We start from the raw sequence: 21,363 nt of genomic DNA, 5'->3' as shown, positions 1-21,363 counted from the left end.
TGAACATATAGACTAGAAACAAGAACGTCAGGAACAGAACAGATACTGCCACCTAGGGGCAACATGCACATCGACATGGTAAAGTAAAGCAGTAAAAGAGGAGCATGTGTTTTAACCCCTGGTGCTTTTGCAGGAGCTGTTGGACGTCTGGAGGAGAAGAGGATCTATCACTGAGCAGAGCATGTGCTTGAGAAGAAAGACAACTGTATTGACAAAAAGAAACTATTTCACGTACCCTGTTAACCTACTTGGTCCAGTTCCAAAGCAATTGAGTGCTTTTTATATAAATGAGACAGAAAGATTTGGGCATTTATTCATTGGTAAATACCACTTAAATCGAGAAGGAAAAAAAAAAGAATCAGTAATGACAGAGAAAAGAGAGAAAGAGAGAGAGAGAGAGAGAGAGAGATCAGATGAGACCTCATAGACACATGCAAGCTGGAGTGGAAAATAGGAGACATCAGTTCTCTGGAGGGAGTGTTTACAGGATGTCTGCAGCCCGTTTAGATGTTTATTCATCAGAAGAAGTCAGTTCCCTTTTGCCGAGGCAAAGTCTTTTGTTTTAATCCAGCATATTGGCTGTCATCCTGCAGCAGCTCTTCAACTATTTACAGTACGGAAGTTGTTTTCATTAAGGCAGAAAGTCATGTAAACTCATCAGAGCGTCTTTTAGAGGCTGAGAAACAAACACGGAGCCGTTCATCTATGATTTGATTAAACTTATGGCTTCATGAGCATATTGTGAATCATGTACCGCTGCTTTCTTTTTCATTTTTTGTTGAAACCCTTTCAGTATAAAAGGTCCGCTCTGCTCCCAAGCTGTGACAGGACAGTTGATTGGCTTTCATTTCGGCATGAAAACTAACAATGGTGCTTTCAAGGCACGACTAAATCTATGAAAGACTTCAAATAATGAAATAAAAAAAACAAAACATCAAAGAAATTAGGTGAAACTTGATATGCTAATATTAGGTAAAAGCACAGTTGTCTAGCTTTTACGGTCTTTACACATTGAGACCTCTCTGTAGTGTAGTCAGTAGTCGTCACTTTAACGGCTGTGATTGTTTCTTATTTTTGCATGTATGATGCATCTCATGAGAACTATCGATGGTGGTTTATACTCAGTACTGACAGGTCTATGCTGCACTTTCCTGAACAACACTGACATGCAGTAAACCTCGTTATCTTGATTTCTGTTTTGTGATTTGATTTAGGAGACATTTTAAAGTCCTAATCCTCTGTTGATCATCACTTTACTTCTAGTTAGTTGTCGCAAACAAATCTGAGTTCTGTTTTCCTTTTCATTTTATATCAAAATCTTTTTTTTAACTGTGAAACAACATCTTTAATAACTGGATGATGAGATCTAATTAGCTCCTTTGCAATTTGTTGATTTTCATCCCCTCCCTGAACTCCTCAATGCAGGAGACAATTACTGTAAATGTCACAATATCTCTGCAGGATAAACCACATTTTTCCATTCTTATTTAAATATATATCACATTGTGTTTTTGTTTTTGTTCATGTATTTAAATGTAACATACATCACAGCAGAATTAAGTGTTTTGGTTACAATTAATTTTTTCAAGTAGAATTTGGATTAGTCAGTTCAAGAAGCAACTGTAAAATGTTACCACAAGTGTTGCATACTTAGGCTAATTCGGACTTTATGAAGTTTTTATTCCTAGTTCTTTGATATTTCTTGGTGGACGTGGACCTGAGAGGGGGAGAGAATGTTTGAAGTAGACGTACCTGCACCTTGTTCAACTTTTAAAAAATGTATTTGTCTTATTCTGTAGAACGCACCCGCTTGGAAGAAACAACAATCTTTTTGCTCATTCATTTGGAAACACTGTGTGCCAGTGTGGCTCATATTTCCATCCATGGTGCGGTATGCTAATGCTGCACTCTAGACTGAGAGGATGTGTGCTGAGCAGAAACACTAGAGCCTTGGTTGTCTTTGCTCCCTCCCTCCGTTACCGGGAAACAACAAGAACAAACAAAAAACAAGATGGCAGAGGAGTCAAAGAGAGCCAGAAACAAAGCAGCAGGAGCGGCAAGTTTCACACAGGACAGGAAGTGTCTTTTACACGTCAGAAATAATGATATTAATAATAAAGACTGTCCTGGAAGAACTAATAAAAGAACAAAAAAAATCTTTCAGTATCAAAGAGGATGAGAATTCATGTCAACCAACACAAAAGAGCAAGATAAAACTCATCAGTCAAGACTGTGGAAGATACCGTTGGGAGTGGGTGAGGGGGGAGGGTGGGGGTGTGGGAGCAAAATAGAGGAGATTACATACATCGTGCCCTTTCTCGCCCTCGGCGTGGTTGAGTCTGCTGGCTTTGCCGTTGCGGCTCCGCTGGGCGGGGTCCCCGTTGTGCCACGTGGCGGGACTGTTGGGGCCCGGGGACAGCAAGGTGCCGGACGCCTTTTGTCCGTCCATCTTGTGCTTGGAGTTCAGCCTGGAAGAGCAGAGCAGAGAGACACGGCGACACATGAGGCAAAGCGCTGTCAGCCAGCCCACTCACTTCCTGAGGAACAACTTTGTAAAAGATGTTCATTGTGACTTTGTTGTCGGCAAAGTGCTTAAAGTGAAAATGTGTACTTGAAACTTGAGTTTTACTCCTACTCTTAAACTTACAATAATTCACTTCTTCTTTTTATTCTTAAAAGAAAAAAAGCTATTCAGACCTCAGAACTCAATACCTTTAGAAGGTCATTTTAGTTGGTATAGAGCATTAACTTTAAGCTTTAAACAACATAGAATAATCTAAAACATACTCAAAAGAGAAATACCTTTGTTCATGCTGAATGTTATGGCTAGTTTCAGCTTGGTGTGTCTACTTACAGATATAATATTCCACAATTTTTTGACTCTTAAAGATGGTTCAAAACATTTATAGAGAAAGAAAAATGTGAATCAGAAAATTACATCTGAGTTGTTAAACAATACTGTATGTTCGGCTTTTTAAATCGAAAAATATCGTGAATTGACTGTGTTTCTGTTGATTGTTTTTCCATCAGACTCTATCTAAGTGCAGAATGAGACTTCACATTCATTTAAGAGGGAGCAGAGCGGTGGGAATTATAAGACACGCTGTGTGGAGCCCCATTTGTAAACTAATCTTTTCCCTCGAGCTGAAAGGAAATGAGAGAGAGAGGGACTGACAGTCCAACACACTTGACAGTCAACGGAGCAACACCGGTGTGTGACCAAACGAAGCATGCATGCGTGTGTGTCTGTGTGTGAGAGAGTGTGTGTGTGTGTGTGTGTGTGTGCTGAGGAGGGAACAGTACCTGGCAGGAGATTTGGAGGTGCTGCGGGTGGACGACAGGGAGGCGCTGCGGGAGCTGCAGCAGCTGCCTTGACGCTGTGAACTCCTACCTGGGGTCTCACCGGGGGACCTGAGGGATAACAACAAACGGACCAACACATCACACACACACACACACGCACACACACACACACACATGCATACATATACATAAACAAACCATGTGTATGTATGCATACATCACAGGGAGACACGCATGCGGCAGTGAGCTCAGCAGTCGATCCACTGATGTGTAAGACAGTTCATGCACAGCCAAACTATTTCAATCTATATCTAATTAAGACAGGTGTGGCGCTGCTACTGTGTTGACGTAAAGCTGTAAAGCTGAGAGATGCGCCCGGTGCTTTACGCTTGTTACCGTTCCCTGTGCGTCTGAGCCTGAGATAATGAGTGTAAAATACCAATATAAATTTATGAGGGACCGAATGTGATTCAGTGGTCGTCGGTGAGGACTGAGATGATTGTTCTCTGTTTGTTTTTACTACGTGCAGAGGACAAAATGTGCTGAAATTATTCTTTACGCATCACCTTCTATATCTGTACAGAACATCAGATAATGAATGTGACGCTTCATTTCACAGGGGAAAAGCAGACATATACTGTAGGACGGCGTCTGTCGGCTCAGCATTAACATGTAAATGGTATTAGAGGGATTCTGCGAGTCTCACCTCTTTTTCTGTTTATTCTTGTCTTTGTGTTTGTTCTTTGGGCTGCCCGATCTGAAACAGACGTCATATGTAAGATAATGAAGCTGTTGCACTTTAAAGCAGTAAAGATTCCCTTTTTGTAAGAGCAGAACTCACTGTACGGCTCGCCAGTATGGATTTTTTGCCCCAAAAAGGGAACAGTGAATCAGGCAGAAAGGACAATAACACACCTTACATGAGAAAACTAATTTGCAGCGTTTGCTTCGCTGCGCACTTTCACACTCAGGGTTTGTTAACAGCGCTGTGGTTGTGTGTTCTCATCTCTCATACACACCTGTATCTCCTCTTTTTCCTGGAGCCAGAAGCAGATCTACGAAAAACAAAAACACCACAATCATTATAAGGATGATAACATGACAGATATACGAGTGGTGCATTTACACTGGACGTTGGATGTTCCAGATTTTGATGGTGGTTCTGGGAAAAGTACTAAACCTGCTTCTTGGAATAGTTTCTAGGACAAGGTTGTATTTTGAACAAATGCTGGAGGCTGATCCCAAAAATCTAATCTCTGCTGTCATCAATCTGTGCAGCACCTTGATTATACTTCCCCTTTATTTCACATCATATTTTCAGGGTCATATTTTCACATTCACCCCCCAAGAATATTGAGACTACATGAAGCTGCTGTGTGAGCTGACCTTCAGTGTTTTTACACCGAGGAAACACTTTCAATAGTACAATAGTTCATATTTTGCACAAGGTCATTTCAACTTTTGTGTAAATACGCCTCTACATGTGAACAGTGCTACAAATATAACAAACACGTAATATTTATTCACAAAATATGAACATGCTGAAGGCGCTGTAAATAAATACCAAAGATAATTCATATTTATGTGCCAACTTAGAAATGGAAATATTTCTGGATGTGTTTCTGCAGTTTTAATGTTCTGCACGTGACACCCCCCACTCCCTCCCTGTGCAAGACAGTCTGAATCTAATGCATACATCTTTATGTGCAGGGATGTCACCAAGGGGGGTCTCACAGCAGGTTTTTTTTCCAATTTGTATTCCACAGGTGCAGGACTTCACACTTATTTTATTTTTTATTCTTGGCTGATGCTGCTGCTTCCTGCGAAAAGGCAGGAGTGAAAAAGAAACCCTGAGCTTCTGTGGCGCGGCTTCTTTTTGACCATGTATTATAACATAATGATGGGGAGGCCAGCCATTCCTCAGTCCTCAGCAACTGACACATCACCTCCGTATCACTTTCACCCTCGTTGCAGTTTCCATGGTGATTAGTCAGACCGGGTCTGTGAGAGTTGTTGCTATTTTTCCTGAAGAGCCCTCCATCTCCTCTGCTGTTTTTACACACCTACAGCATGCAGCATGGAGTGGGAGGGAGCGGCAGCACAAAGTGTGTTGATTCACTGAAAGGGGAGTAATAAAGCTGTCACACGGTAATGTATGTGGCTGATGTGTGACTCAGAGAGCTGTGGCCCCGGTCGGTAGCAGGCAGCCCCTGTTTCCCTACTGGAGGGAGTCGTCTGGGGACCACTGAGTATGAAGGGATATTTCTGAAGGTTTATTATTCTTCTCCTCCTCTCTCACACACACACACAGTCTGGTCATGGCTAAAATCCCTCACTGCTCCTTCAGACACAAGGACGTTGGTTGGTAGAAGATGAGAGACGAATATGCATCAAAGGCGGCAGCGGCCCGACCTGGAGCTATTACTTTACACTGGGCTGTATATTACAAACAGGCAGAATTATGAATTTAAGCAGGACAGGATCGCAATGCCCCCCCCACCCCTCCTACTCTCTCCTCCACCTACTTAAGTGCACCTTAAAAAGGAGAATCAAAGGAGGCCGTCTCTGGGGGGGGAGGAACCCTGCATGCTGCTCACCCCCTGCCTCATCTATACATTATTCATATAAAAACAGTACCTGCAATGCAGAGCAGCTTTGGAGGGAGGCGTGGAGAAGATGTTGGGGTGTGTGTGTGTGTATGTGTGGGTGGGTGGGTGGGTTTGGGGCATGAGGGAGGACTGGGATGTGCGTGGATGGATGAGAGGTGGGAAACAAGAGCGGGGCAGTGCAGTGATGCTCAGCAATTTGGTGAGAGGCTCATTTTTCTTGTGTTGTGCCCCCATACAGGCTGGGTTGTTAGAGCAACGCCCCCCGAGTCAGGAGGAGCAGAGAGCCAGAGGAACCGAGGGAGGGGGGGGGGGGCGCTCTCCAATTGGTATTATAATAACCTGAGGCTGCACAGGTATCTGCTGATGAGCTCTTGTTCGTTTCCTATCTCTTCTTCTATCTTTCCCCTTTATTGTCTTTTCAGTCCTCCCTTCTTTCTTGAACTATTTCATTATTTTCATCCTTTAGACATCCTATTTGTTTTTCCTTTCCTCCTTCTCCTCCTCCTTCTCCTCCTCCTCCTCCTCCTCCTCCTCTTTCTTCCAATTTTTCTTACCTTCTTTTCTGTCTCTCTTTCTTTCTTTCTTTCTTTCTTTCTTTCTTTCTTTCTTTCTTTCTTTCTTTCTTTCTTTCTTTCTTTCTTTCTTTCTCATTCTTATTGTTTTATTTCTCTTTCCACCTTAGCTTCCTTTTCCTTTTATACCAGCCTTTCTTCTTTCTTTCTTTCTTTCTTTCTTTCTTTCTTTCTTTCTTTCTTTCTTTCTTTCTTTCTTTCTTTCTTTCTTTCTTTCTTTCTTTTTTTCTTTCTTTCTTTCTTTCTTATTCTTACAGTTTCATTTCTCTCTTTCCACCTTACCTTCCTTTTCCATTTTCCTTTTTATACCAGCCTTTCTTCATTCAATTTCTTTCTTTCTTTCTTTCTTTCTTTCTTTCTTTCTTTCTTTCTTTCTTTCTTTCTTTCTTTCTTTCTTTCTTTCTTTCTTTCTCATTCTTACTGTTTTATTTCTCTCTTTCCACCTTACCTTCCTTTTTTCTTTTTATACCAGCCTTTCTTCATTGAATATCTTTCTTCCTTCCTTCCTTGTTTATTTATTTCTTTCTTTCTTTCTTTCTTTCTTTCTTTCTTTCTTTCTTTCTTTCTTTCTTTCTTTCCTTTTGCTCCACAAATACGTTATATGGGCCATTCACATAATGACAAAAGAGAGGCAACATCCCTCCCTTTAGCTCCTTCACTCTGCTTTTCCAGTAAGTGAAACATCAAACGTGTGACTCTATCTCCTCTGAACATCCACCGCTATGATGGCAGCTGTTGACAAACCCTTGAGAAGTCAAAGTGTCTTTGTTGTGATGACAAATCACTGATGACTCTTGCGCATGTTATTTACACACTCACCTGTCTCGCTTGTGTTTCTTCCCACTCTTTTTCTTCTTCTCTCTGCGAGTGGGTGAGGAGCTGCCAAACCTATTGATGGAGAGACATCTTTTTCATGCCATGACTGTAAAATGAGCCTCAGATTGCTGCAAAATTCTGGCTTTTCACTTGTTCAAAGTGTTACATTAAATCACATCTTTGTACAGAGGTGAACAGAGGTGTCATCCTATAGTAGCTCAGCTGACTCCTCTTACCGAGCCTCTTTGTGCTGAGCTGTATTCATGATCGTGCCTTTCTGCTCTTTATTCTTTATTCTTTCTGACCAGCAATCTACTTCCTCTTTCACACTTTCTCCTTCAGTCTCTCCTTTTGCTGACCTTGTTAAAAGAAAATGGAAGACGAGACTATGCTTTGCTAATCACTCACTACAGATTATTCCCCTCTTCACAACGGCAGTATCTGATGGCTTGTTTCAAATATTCACTGGAAAATAATTGAAATTCTGTGTCAGAAAACCACAGTGTAATTACTTTGTCAACGAGGCTGGGGGAAAGAAAAAAAAGAAAAAAAAAAAAGAAAAATCGAACAACTTCATCAGAGGAAGCCGTTTCCACTCACCGACTCCTTCGTCGGCCAGATTTCTTCTTCTTCCTTTTCTTCGGACGTGGGGATGGCGAGCTGCTTGATTTCCTCTTCACTCTGCGGCGTAAAAGAGAGAATGAGAGGGCGATTGAGATGGAGAGCAAGACAGGCAGATATAATTTGCAAGTGATTGTTATAATAATCATTTTCAGAAGGAATAAATTTCTGATTATAGTTATTTGCTGCTGTGTCAATAACAAGACGTGTAAGTGTATACTTTCTCATTTCCTCAGTTCATTCTGCCATCACACACAATATTCATGCAATACATCTCACAATGGAAACAGGAAATTGCCTCGTGGAAATTACACTTAGTCCTATTGGAAAAGTGACACAGGCAGAAAGCGCAATCTAAATGACCGTCTGCATTATGGTTTTCAAACATCAGCAACATCAGCTATGATGGGAGATTGAAGAGCAGTTTGGCCCAATATCAGTTTTATGTTTATGGATATTATCACAGGAAACACCCAGAGGCCATGTGAAGGAGGTAATAGATGGTTTTACTGCATCACTTGAGGGACGAGAGCTGGTCAACAGTGTGTGTGTGTGTGTGTGTGTGTGTGTGTGTGTGTGTGTGTGTGTGTTAACATGTGTTTTACCTGTTGTCACTGTGATAATCGTGGTCATAGTCTCCATCTTCATAACCAGCCAGCGCTGGGTCTTCTTCATACTGGTCAGGCTGATAGTGCAGGTGGTTAACACTGTAAACAAAATGTGTTGAGGATCATTAGATCATGATGTAACCAGGTTTTTATCATCATCATCATCGTCATAATCATGGTCAGTTCTCATTTTAAAGTCAAGTTCAACCTGTATCAATGCAATGTATGACAACACATATGCAATTACAAACATATGTATATTATATATTGGTTAGTGTATATCTGCCTGGGTGGATTTAACAGTTTAGCTCTAACGCTAACATTTCCTAATTAGTACTAAATACAAGGAATAGTTGTGGCTATTTTTGTGTGTTTTTAGTTGAACAAATGAAAAGATTGACCTTGTAATGGTGCTGAAAGCAGGACAGTTAAATTCAGTCATAACCCACGGGGGTAATTTTAACCTCTGTTGTGAGATTGTGCTCTTGAGGAGATTGTAGTGTCTCTGAGATGCTCATTGTGAACTCTTCTAACTGGAGTTTGTCATTCAGAGCAAAGACGAAGCTACGACCTTGTCCTCACTGCAGGTCGGTGGAGGATGCTGGTGGGGGAGGGGAGGGGGGCACTTGAGGCAGACTCTGTCCTGCTTCTGATGTGTGATTCATTTAAGAAGAACTACAGTAAGTCTGACTAGTTTCTTTACTCACACACTAAACTTTTTTGTGTGACTGCAATGTGTCATCCTTTTCGTCCGTCACCGCATCCATGAGAAGATCAGGATTTTTCACACTCTGACAGTTCAGCTTTCGGGAGTCATAAATTGTTTTTCACACATACTGTGTTGTATATACAGGCAACAGTGGCATCCCAACTAATCCTACTTGCCCCACTGTCCGTTCTGCTCTTAGGTGCCCCCCCTCTGATCCACTAAATCCAACCTTGCTGAAAACCCCCATGAAACACAGATTTTATTTTTTACCCCCCTGCTGACCCATCTCTGACCTTGACAGTTTTGTTATAATCTCAGCAGGTCGAGTACTGAGCTTTCTGGTAATTTTCACACAAGTATCCAGTACATATAAGTCTATGTGCAGGTAGGGAGGTTATTTGGATTAAAGTGACAATGGCTGAGGCCGTCCTTGATGACTATCCATGCAGGCTCAATTAGTTATACTAAGATAAAAGAAGCAGGGGTAATGAGATGAAGAGGGCTGAAGTGCAGCACAAAAGCAGGTTAAAGCAAAAGATAGTGCGTCTGAAATTGGGAGATAAAAACCCATGGGGAAACACTATCAGAGCAAAATTTAACATCAGATCGGGATCGAGAGGAGGGGTGATGTTGAAAAAAGACAAAATGAACGGTGTAAAGTGTCTGGAAGGACAAAGTGGGGCGGCCTTGAGCAGGAAACAGGCCTGATGGTTTGTTAGAAGGAGACGAGGAAACAGAGAGTCTTTAATTGGCTCGGCACCAGTGGGCACAGCAGGGATCCCAAGCACCGGCAGAAATAACCTCACTTCCCAATGACAGCCCTTTTTGAGCACATGCACCGAAAGTTATTTGGATGAATACACAAACACACACTCATACACACACACACTGCAAAACTCAGTCTAATAAATACAACTTGCATTTAAAAAACAAAAAACAACTCTGAGGAGGACAGAGGGAAACAACTATCGGCCATGTGGGTGTGTGACAGAAAGTTAAAAACACATTAAGTCAGAAAACTGCCGAACGAATGAATATTGACTAGATGTTATTTTAGATAAAGGATGCACTGCAAGATGATGGAACCAATTTTCTCACTATAAAAAGGAAAATTTGAAACTTGTGAATATTGCTCTAAGGGGAGGGAGACACACACAGCGCTCTGCAGTAGAAAATCTTCTACCCCCCACCTCTCTCTTTTTCAATAACAGCTACTCACTTAATTCTCTTGAAACTCTATCTTTTGGATTTTGCCTCTCAGCGTGCACAAAGGCTCGCCTGCAGATACAACTCAAGGTTATACAAAATACTTTTAAATCCTCTGCACCTAGCTGTTTTGAATAAACGATTATATATTTTTCAGTCATTTAGTTCTTCCAATAAAACGTCCAACTCGATAAAACATTAAATATGGCAGTAAAGGACAGTGACAATATTTATCTATCACATAGGAAAAGGTCTCTATCAACAAGAGCAACATGGGATATGAAGTAGAGTGTGTTAATAATGCAGCATTTACACTGCATTCCTAATGTGTTTCATTAGACTGCTGTTCATTTGTTTTCTACACTGATAAACTGAATGTGTAAAATGTCAGTGATTGCATTCAATACATATTTTAAAATGTATTTTTGACCTTTGCATTTGTAATACTTATTGAATTTATGTTTACAATCTCAGTTTGGCATTTAAAAAACCCCAAAAGGTTCATTTCTGCAGCTGTTTAGCCTTTTTTTGCCTGAGACTTGTGTCCCTGCAGGCCGGGAATGAAGCCGGCTGCCAAAAAGAGCAATTAACAACAATTGAAACTATCTAGTGGTTTCCATGCTTAGTCATTAATGATAAATCAACTAACTCCCCATCCTGTCTCTAATCCCTTAATTGATGCTATGCATCAATATGCCGTTGACATCTGTCCAGCCTGGTCGTGATCAAGACAGCGTCCCCCGTTAGGCAGATGAGTGAGTGTCCCAATACTTAATGGTGCCCTGGTGGGGCAGGAGACTCCCTAATTCAGCCACTGTCCGTGGGACCTGGCAGTGATGGACTACAGCCAAGGCCGTCCTCGGGGCTGCGGCGCAAAGTAGTGCAGCTCATTCGTATCCCCCCCCCAGACAGCCACTCTGCCATGGAAGGCTGGGATGTATTTCTATTGCTGTAGAGAGTCATGGTTTGTTATTCTGGGAGGAGGAATGTGGAGGTGGGATTGATTACTCCTCAGGATGAGGGTGGGGCGAATCTATTGGCTGCTTTATGCTGGTCATGTTACAATAAGATGAAGGCTTGACTGGGCTGGGTTTGAGCTGAGCTGATCAATTCTATGATCTGTATGCGCCTAGATTAGATTAGCTGTATTAGGCATTACACATTACACTAACCCTTCTATTGAAATGAGATATACGTATTTCTGTTTCATAATGAAGAAACTTAGTCTCAGGCTTTTCATTAGATATTGAACAACCATGTGAATGCCTGGCATCAGATTCCCCATTGATTCTACTCTGATGGGTGAGCCTTGGTGTGTACTGTAATCCTGAACAGCTCTGGGAGGCTTTCACACACTGCATTCCTCCTCTCGCTTCATGTTCCCATCCATTCTGCAGGAAATCAATGAGGGACATTTGGTAAACAGAATTATGAGCTAGCACATCCATGCTCACTGCTGGCTGTTTATTGCTGGTGTGTAAGAGTATTAAGCTCCAGCTGAGGGGCCTAGTCTGTCAATAGTACCAGTCCCTGTGGACAAGATGGCATCTGAATGAAATCTCCCAGCTGAGCAAACTCAAACACACTGAAGGCAACAGTACATGTCAGACTGGGATGAAGCCTCCGTTCCTTCCTTGATGTACAGTACATCTTTTTTTTTTAGCATAGCATAGCAAGAAATACAACAGAGAGAGGGCCAAGTTATTAAAGGGATAGTTCAACATTTTGGCAAATTGGCCCATTGCCATAATCCCTATAATCATAGCAGTAGGTTCGCATCAGCGGTTTTGCATGAATTTACCTTGAAAACAACTCCGTCTCGTAACATTCCATTATTATCTCATAGCGTGGTGAATGTGCAGGTCACAACTTGTCCACCAGAGCGTTTTGGAGTTGTTGGATTGTGTATTTGATGAGTTTGATGAGGGAAACCAATAAATCCCATTAGCCTCCGTAGCGTAGCTCTGAGCAGCTCGCAGCTCTGCTCCGCCGTTTGCACCGACAATTAAAGGTAATGAACCTACTCCTAAATTTATAGGGATTATGGGCCAATTTGGGCCAATTTGCCAAAATGTTGAACTATCCCTTTAATATTAAATCAGTATGTCCGTGCTCAGTGCCGTCTGTTAATTACAGTGACTGCAGGCCTCATAAAGCCACATTAACTGACATGAGGATCCCCTGGTGTTAATGTGAGGGAGCCCAGTGAGGAGTCAAGGTCCACTGGGTCTTTTTCTACAGTTCCAACCAGTGAGACAAAGGACATCCTTTATATAATCATGCTGGACATTTTATAAGTTCACTTGAAAAAGTCACAATGTTGAGCTGTGGGACACACTGTGGATTTCACAGGGTGTGAGATTCAGTGTGTGTGTGTGTGTGTGTGTGTGTGTGTGTGTTTGGCCTGTCTGAGAAGGGACTCTGTGGAGAAGTGGAGGGATAACAAGCCTGCAAATTACAACCTTCTTCAATTTTCCACATCAAGGCCTTTCTGCTGAGGGAAAAGTTGCAGAATTTGAGGCAAGTTGTGAAAATCCTAAATTGACCTGACTCAGAAGTGTCCTTCACTGTGAACTCATGTAAAAAAAAAAAAAAAAAAAAAAAAAAATCTAAACAAACAGAACTTGCTCTGTCTTTATGCAAGTCTGGGCCATGATTGTTTATTATATTCATCCTCCTACAGTACATGTACACATAACCTTCCTCCTTCCTCTGCAGCTCGGTTCAGACTGGTCTGGCTTAATGTCAGACACCAGCTGAGAGGTGGAGGTGCAGAGGAGGGAGAATCATTAGTCCTGTCTGTGAGACATTAAGCATCAACGTCATTACCAGTCATTAGTTCACAGACAGCGGGTCACGTTGCCGCCACCATACGGCCTCGCTCAATCATTCACACATAGAGTATGAAGGACTGACTCTGAAGTGCCACCACACCCACATCCTGCTGTTGCAATCTCTCATGTTTTTCAGAACTGATGCACTGGCCTGTGTGTGTGTGTGTGTGTGTGTGTGTGTGCATCTTTCGGGGATCAACTATACATGTATCCATTCATTGTGATTACTTTGATTCCATCTGTGCTTCCCTCTGATGATGCGTTCTCCCTCCCACCTCGTACTCAAAGCTGCACTGTGGCTTAATGCTACACAAATTGACAATTATCACGCCAATCTTCACCTCATTGGCCTCCAGCAGAGTTTGAAATAAACTTTAAAATGCTGCTGCTTGTTCTAAAAGCACTGGGGTTTAACAGTTCCCTGTGTATTCAGAAAGAGGCCTTACTAGCAGAAAGCCAAGGATTCAAATGAAAATGTATTTCACCTTTGCAATTACTGTACGATCCATATTCTTTGTAATTGAGTTTACTAGGACACTATTGGACATTATATTCCCTAAGAATCAGTTTCTGTTTGCATTTGTTATTCATTGATCTCTAGTTTTAGTTCTTGTAAGCATTTTGCAATTAATAGATCCAATACAAACTCTTTGGGTTCCTACATAAATAAGATGAGAATAATGTGGCAAATAACCAGAGGGAGGCAGGGTGAATAACCCTACATGCACATTGGGGGTATAAAAATAATATAAATACATTATTTGGATTTGCACAGATAACATGCTCTGGACAGATATGAAATTCATCTCCTTTTTTTCCCTTAATAACCAGTCTTTTCCATTAGTTGTGCAGTGGATGAAGCGTGAGGGATGTTTCAGCTGTGTTATTTTCTACCTCGAGATCCCATTAAACTCTGGCTCCTTGACGGCAGACTGGAAACTGACAAGCTGGAGTCAGGGACCTTCTCTGCACTGCACTGACACTTCAAACACACTCTGCTTTCATCTGGTCCTCCTCCAATAATTTCTGACTTTTTCCACCGAGCTGCTGCTGCTGCTGTTTCCACCTTCACTTTTCACACTCACACAGGCTTTAATTAGACTCCCTTCTGACTTAGGAGGGACTGAGACAAACTATGTTTAATTTTTTGACTGATCCAGATACATGGTTATGATTTTGGCAGTAGCTGTATATATAGATATACAGAGAACATGTGAGTAGGAAGATACAGTAGGAAGAACATTTCCCATCACTTTGCAGACAAATAACTCAACAAAAAATATAATACAGTATAATTAGGGTTGCAAAATTCCGGGAATTTTCAAAGTTGGAAACTTTCCATGGGAGTTAACGGGAATATATGGGAATTAACAGGAATTAACGGGAATATATGGGAATAAATCCGAAATTTACAAAATTGAAGGTTGGGAACTTAAATACTGTATAGTTGGGGAAAATTTTATTTTACTTTTTGATTGTTGTTGTTCAGTGAAAGAATTGATTGTTCATACAAGAATTAAAACTTGATAGTTCTACTCACAAATAAATCTGTTGAAATGTCATGTTTTTTAATTGTTAACCCAATTATTTGGCATGGATGTCTGCTTATGACAAAACAAAATATTTACATTTATGTTTGGACATGATACAGTTTGTTTAAATTACCCCCAATTTCCAGTTAATTCCCATAAATTCCCGATAATTCCCATGGAAAGTTTCCAATTTGGAATATTTCCCAAATTCCCCATCTTACTGTAACTTCCCATGGAAAGTTTCTGGAAATTTACCGGAAATTTACTGGAAAATACTACTCTGAGAACTGAATGTATCTGCAGTGCAATATTGCTACTTTTACTTCATAAAACATTTGAGTATTTCCTCCACCACTGCACTAGTACAGATACAAATATATTACTACACATAATCAGATAATTCCTAATGCACACATGACATTAAACCTGATATGTGGAGACTTACACTGGTTGTGTGTGTGAGCCTTCTCTGGTGATCACGCCCTCTTTGTCCATCAGCATTTGTCTGAATGTGCTCACTTTCTGTCGGATCTCTTCTTCTGTGTACCTGAGGACATGAAGGACATGAAGGACACAACGGTTAGTGAAGGAACACAGACAGACACTCACCGACAGCGATCATCTGCAGCTTCAGTGGAGCCCTGACAAGGGCGAAGTGAATTTTTCTCAGCGTTAACCAGAGACGGTGTGACGACCTGTGAAGCTCCTGCAAATTAAAGCAGCGGTTTTTAATGACGGGCCTGAATGCAGCGGGAGGCACCGGCCGAGCTAATTGTCATCCGTCATAACTGCCAGTCGCTCATGTACAGTAGGAGCCGTGTCATTCTCTGCTCTCACACAGAGTCTGAGCAAAATGTCAAAGACTGTCTCCTGACCGTGTCCCGACCAAACATTACACTCAGCCGAATGATGTATGCATGATGTTCTGATGACTCACTGTCAGCCTCTCCTGACCCGGGCTGGTTACTTGTTCGGGCTTGGACTGCATGTCATGTTTTATTCTGCAGGCAAGTGCTGTATAACTGGCTGAGCTGAGAGGACCTGGGGGGCAGAGTGAGGAGCTTTCAGCGAGCTGACACAGACAGAATACTGCCGACCGCCGCAGTGGCACACGAGAAATTACTGTCGGTGTCACATTATAGATTCATATCCATATTTTCAAACGGAAGAAAATTGTTTTTCTTCTTTTTTTTCTCTTGGGTTTATTGTGGATGCAGCAGGAGCATCACAATGAGCAATTATACTTTAATAAATGATGATTATACTCAGTGAAAAGCATGGTAAATGAATCTTTAAATTGTTTGGGCTACATCTTCCCTGTTTGTGAGCAACACAACCACCTCTGACCATACGTCTGCCACTGGAAACACACTGACAGCTCTGCAGGGACAGAGCTATAATTCAAGCAGCCGGTCTGAACACGCACAGCAGAGGGAGTGAAGTTGGTTCTGCCCTTTTCTATACAACAAATACTCAGAGGATCGCTGCAACTTTGTGACAGTACACGGCCCCTTTCAGTGCACCGTCCTCCAAGCTGAGCCTGGCGGAGGCTATTCATACCATTTTACACTATCACCACATTCTGCTCTGGCCCTGGTAATGAGCTGTAATGAGCTAGAGAGACACGGGAACATGAAGGGAGAGGGGAGGACTGAGGAGGGAGGGGAAAAGGCAGAGAATTAATAAAGCTGTGAGTGTGTGGCCAAGAGCCAGACATAACAGAGTTAGACTGACTGGAGGCCTCCGCCATTAATAATATACTGTGGTATTCATATCAAGTCCAACAAAAAGAGTTGTAGCTTCATATTTAGAGAATAGAAAGAGTGGTATCAATCTTTAAAGACAGTTAAGAAATACATTTTCCATACACTGAATATTATAAAGGCTTTAAAGCAGTGATATATGTAACCATCTATCTCCACTACACATTAGCCAATGTTTAACATATGTGTAAGGACAGCTGCATATAATTACTGAACATTTCACTCCCTTGTGAGGACATTAAATCAACAGCCTCCTCTGGGCGTGTTGTCTTATCAACACGTTCAGCAGTAGAGGACGTGACACACGGAGGCAATTTATCCACCTGATGCAATTTACTATTAAAATTAGTCCTCAGTCAAATCTGAACACACATATATTATACACATCCATCTTAAGATCTGGTGTGACTTCCTGAGGACATTATTGATAGGATTATCTCTGTCGCCAGTATGTTTCCATCATCTGCACCTGAATAAACACCTGTTTTGACCCAGTCTTGACCCACAAGTGCACAAATAACTTTTAGAAGTGCAATTACAGCTCCTATTAAGTAAGAATAAACATATCTGACTGTTATAGTGGAGCTGCTCGTTGCTCAGTGCTAAAACCTAGATTTAGACTACATGACTACAGATTCTTTCTCCTGCAGCTCATTGCAGGACCGGTTCCATAAACTGGATTGTAAATGAACCAGTGGCTCATTTCAGCGTGGAAATTGCATTAGTCTGAGGAGTGTTTACTTTTCTCAGATTAAATATAGCAGCCCCGTACTATATGTATCTTGACTTGAGCTGGGTGCTATGAGCGCATTGACGGTGCAAAAAATGAGATTAGGAGAAGCGTGATGGAGGGCTGTAATAGCTGGAAGATGGCCCAACAGAGACGGAGCCAGCCGGTGTGACAGCACCACCAGGTCCCGCTGTATGGCAATCTCTCAGCCCAGCGGCTGTCAGCTCTGCACAATGGAGGCCACAAACACACACTTTATATCCGGGGCTTTTCCGTGCACGGCGGAGGAGCCATCACCATACGTTAGCTGCTTCCTATGGCTGCTTTCTGACAACTCTGCGGCAGTCCCTGCATGCGTTCAGCTGTCTGTTGTGGATCAAAGGAGGCTGTACAATAGATAAAAGGAGTGAGGAGGCTCAGAGAGGATACCGGCTGTGAAAACGAATGCGTTCTGGCCAAACATGCTCCATGACTGTTGGGCTTTTTCCTTCACATTGTGCTGATGACAGTAAGAATGTTAGCCCCAGCAGCTTCCTCTGTTGACACTGCAGTCAAAGCAAGAAAAAAGGAAGGGGGTCACAACTTGTGGGGCTCAGGGGTCTGTTGACTCGTGGCCTTCAGAATCTGCTCCTCCTCTTCCCTGTGAACCGATCGACTCTGAAGCACAGCACAGCGTCACAGCATGAAGCAGCGCAAAGTTTGTTTCTTTTTGATCGGTTGAACTTCCAAAACAAAGTCAGAGATGCTGCTGCAAATATAGAGGCCCCCCACCCCCTCAGAGCACCTGCAGGAACCTGGCGAATGGTTGGAAGGATCACCCACGGAGATTAACATGTAGGGACAAAAAGAAGCCCGTGTTGATGTGAGACTGAAAGCTTTTTTTTTTTTTCCCATGATGGCTGAACTTTTGAGTTGCACTTAAAATAAGTGAGGAAAGAAAAATCCATAATGAGCTCCGAATCAATCTGTGTAAATGGCCACATATTGGACATTTGTCAGAAGCTATTAGCAGAAGTAGGCTAAAAAAACAACACATCTCTCTTCTGCACATTTTAATTAGCACTTCTTGCAGCTGTAAAGGTAGCGGCTCTCTGCCTAACGCGCCATCTGTTCTGCCCTGACACCACGCAGAGGAGGGAATGACTGGAGTGGCTGCTCTCAGGAATAGCCTGGGTAACACCGAATTCAAATTACGATGAATGTTAAACTGTGCAGTGCACTTGTATATTTTCATTTGCATGTGTGTGTGTGTGTGTGTGTGTGTGTGTGTGTGTGTGTGTGTGTGTCAGGGGGGGAAATCAGAGGTCCAGCACTGGCCAAGTGGAGCCAAATGAAAGTCATTTAGCCCTGCCCCATTGCTTACAGCATGCAAAGTCCCAGTGATTTGGACAGAGAGAGACAGGGCACATCGATCAGAGCGAGGGGGGGTTCCCCACCACCCAGGCATGAAAAATCACCATGATTAAAGAAGTTGATTGGAGTAATTAGACAGCTCCGAGCACCCACAGATTTCGCCCATTAACTCGTGATGCTGGAAAATGAATATCTGCGGCCCAGAGACCACCCATGCACTGATAGTCATTGATTTTGGTGAGGACATGTCTATGTGCAGGGGATCGTTCGTGTGTGTTTGTGTGTGTTTGTGCTCCTCCCGTCTGCCAGTGATGTCGTTGCATTTGGTACCCGAAGAGCCTTTTTCCACAAGTTGTCCCCAGGCGCTGCTGTACACCTATGAAACTCTGCAGCCATCAATCCTGCTGCAGAGAGCACAGAGAGGCAAAGTGACGCCAATGTAGTTAGTAAGATTGAATGGTGCTGGGAACACGGGAAGGCAAGCCCGAACACCCCCACATTTCTATTTCAGGGGCAGAATTAAAAAGACTTACCGAGTGCCACAGTGACGCTGCCACTGTGGTTTAGCTCTCATGTGGAGAGGATTTTCAATTGATGCTCACTGGATTCAGATTTTCTGGTTAGATAACGTACAGACCAGGCAAAGAGAAGCAAAGAAAGAGTCCACCTCTCTCTCGCTACATAAAGCTGCCCTCTTCACCTCCTTCACAGTGCAAGCAGATCAGTGTGTGTTCACGACACCACAATCCACCGCATGCCTTCTGATTGCTCATCTTCGCACAGACCCCTCTGTACTGTAGGCTTGGGAGCCCCACAGTGTAAAATGGGTCATTGTTCCTGAGATGCTTTCTCCTCCAATTTTCAGTCTTATAGGTCACAGGCTTATCGTCTTATGACGCAGGCTTTGGCTTGCAGAAAAAGCTCCATCAGTGCAGAGATCGTTATGTGGCTGTGGTCTTAGAGGCTCCGGGAGCAGCTCTCTTAATAAGATCCTATGGCTACTCATATCTCTTGTGTCACTGCAGATGTCACTAAAGCAATACAGTGGCACTATAGTGGCCACAGTGCAGCATCACAGCTCCCAGGCCATGAATGAATTTAAACTGTGGCTCCTCTTTTCCCCCCTGTGTAAATGTATAAATTCATTGAGACGTCACTGTGTCTTTTTATACTTGTGCCAGGTTACACCTCTCCACTCAGCTATAGATATTTAGTCTTTAATGCAAACTTGAGCATCTAATTTTTATGCTCTGCGAAGCGGGAACAACAATATTTTCTCTCTTCCTGTTTATTTACACTGCTCATACACACCATTTTATGTATGCATGAGACAGGCACACACTCTGTTTAATGAGTGCATGCATTGTGGAGATGCATATTCGGTGTGTGTGTGTTTAAAGGTAGCCTACCGATTGGTGTGTGTGAGAGAGTGAGCGAGGAGGCCCTGTGTAGAGAGCTCATTAAAGAGCGGGAAAAAGGCTCCGACGCCACAGGAGTTTGAATCATGCACAATCATTATGGCTCAATTAGCATGGAAAAGTGTCCATGAAATAGAGTCTGCACCCTTGTATATGCGGAAAAGGCAGAGTAGACCTTGAGCCTAATATAAGTCAGTGAGTTATGTTATCGTTGGGTAGCCAGATTTGTTTAAAGGGATAGTTCAACATTTTGGCAAATTGGGCCATTACCATAATCCCTATAGTTTTAGGAGTAGGTTTGTTACCTTTAATTGTCGGTGCAAGCTATTTTTAGAACGGCGGAGCAGAGCCGCGAGCTGCTCAGAGCTACGCTATGGAGGCTCATAGGATTTCTTGGTTTCCCTCATCAAACTCATTAAATACACAATCCAACAACTTCAAAATGCTCTCGTGGACAAGTTGTGACCTGCACATTCACCACACTATGAGATAATAACGGAACGTTACGAGACAGAGTTGTTTTAGAGGCAAATTCATGCAAAACCGCTGATGCGCGTTCCTGTCGAGGGCAAGCAGTCTCTGCATTTGCCTCAAAAACAACTCCGTCTCACAACGTTCTGTTATTATCTCATAGTGTGGTGAATGTGCAGGTCACAACTTGTCCACGAGAGCGCTTTGGAGCTGTTGGATTGTGTATTTGATGAGTTTGATGAGGGAAACCAAGAAATCCCATTAGCCTCTGTAGCGTAGCTCTGAGCAGCTCGCAGCTCTGCTCCACTGTTCTATAAACATCTTGCACCGACAATTAAATGTAACGAACCTACTCCTAAAACTATAAGGATTATGGCAATGGGCCAATTTGCCAAAATGTTGAACTATCCCTTTAGCAGTACAGTACACATTTAGCTTTTTTTTTTCTCCATCTCCTTAACGAGCTGTGCCCACAGCTCATGCCTCACGCTCCTCCAGACAGATGTCATGTATAAATGACCTCATGTTTGTGACCTCCAGCCCGGCTAATATACACAAAAAGCCAGTGTTCCCTGCAGCGGTGGAGCATTTAATGTGCCAGTGAACAGGAGATGCTGCCTGGTCTTGGATAGCTAAATGAACAGACTCCTTTAATGGCTGAGCTTGTCTAATTGGCTCCCAGAGTGAGGCCATCACTCATGACGGGCTATTTATCCTGGTCTTATCTCTGGAAAGAGAGCAGGGCAGGATTGGGGGGGGGGGGGGGGGGGGGTCGTTGTGTGTCAAAGAAAGGAGGGGGGTGTCCGCCCTGCTGGCAG

At 42.7% G+C, this 21,363-nt stretch overlaps 1 protein-coding gene across 5 annotated transcripts in view; it reads right to left on the bottom strand.

Moving 5' to 3' along the window:
• Positions 1-21,363, bottom strand: part of srrm3 (serine/arginine repetitive matrix 3) — a 70,935-nt gene that overhangs the window by 8,096 nt on the left and 41,476 nt on the right. For 4 of the 5 annotated variants that reach the window (XR_014595918.1, XM_083986380.1, XM_083986378.1 and 1 more), the window contains exons 3-10: positions 15,256-15,357; positions 8,527-8,628; positions 7,901-7,981; positions 7,304-7,372; positions 4,323-4,358; positions 4,010-4,060; positions 3,304-3,411; positions 2,306-2,468 (exon numbers count right to left, since the gene is read on the bottom strand). Coding sequence is in view for 4 of the 5 variants with exons in the window: in XM_083986380.1 (XP_083842506.1) it covers positions 2,306-2,468; positions 3,304-3,411; positions 4,010-4,060; positions 4,323-4,358; positions 7,304-7,372; positions 7,901-7,981; positions 8,527-8,628; positions 15,256-15,357 (712 nt within the window). In the remaining variant the exon portion in view is untranslated. The remainder of the gene's footprint in view (positions 1-2,305; positions 2,469-3,303; positions 3,412-4,009; positions 4,061-4,322; positions 4,359-7,303; positions 7,373-7,900; positions 7,982-8,526; positions 8,629-15,255; positions 15,358-21,363) is intronic. The other variant, XM_083986379.1, reaches the window with a different exon arrangement.

The sequence above is a fragment of the Trachurus trachurus genome, assembly GCF_905171665.1.
Source record: "Trachurus trachurus genome assembly, chromosome: 14".
Taxonomy (NCBI): Eukaryota; Metazoa; Chordata; class Actinopteri; order Carangiformes; family Carangidae; genus Trachurus; species Trachurus trachurus.
This window is presented reverse-complemented; position numbering and strand designations above follow the sequence as displayed.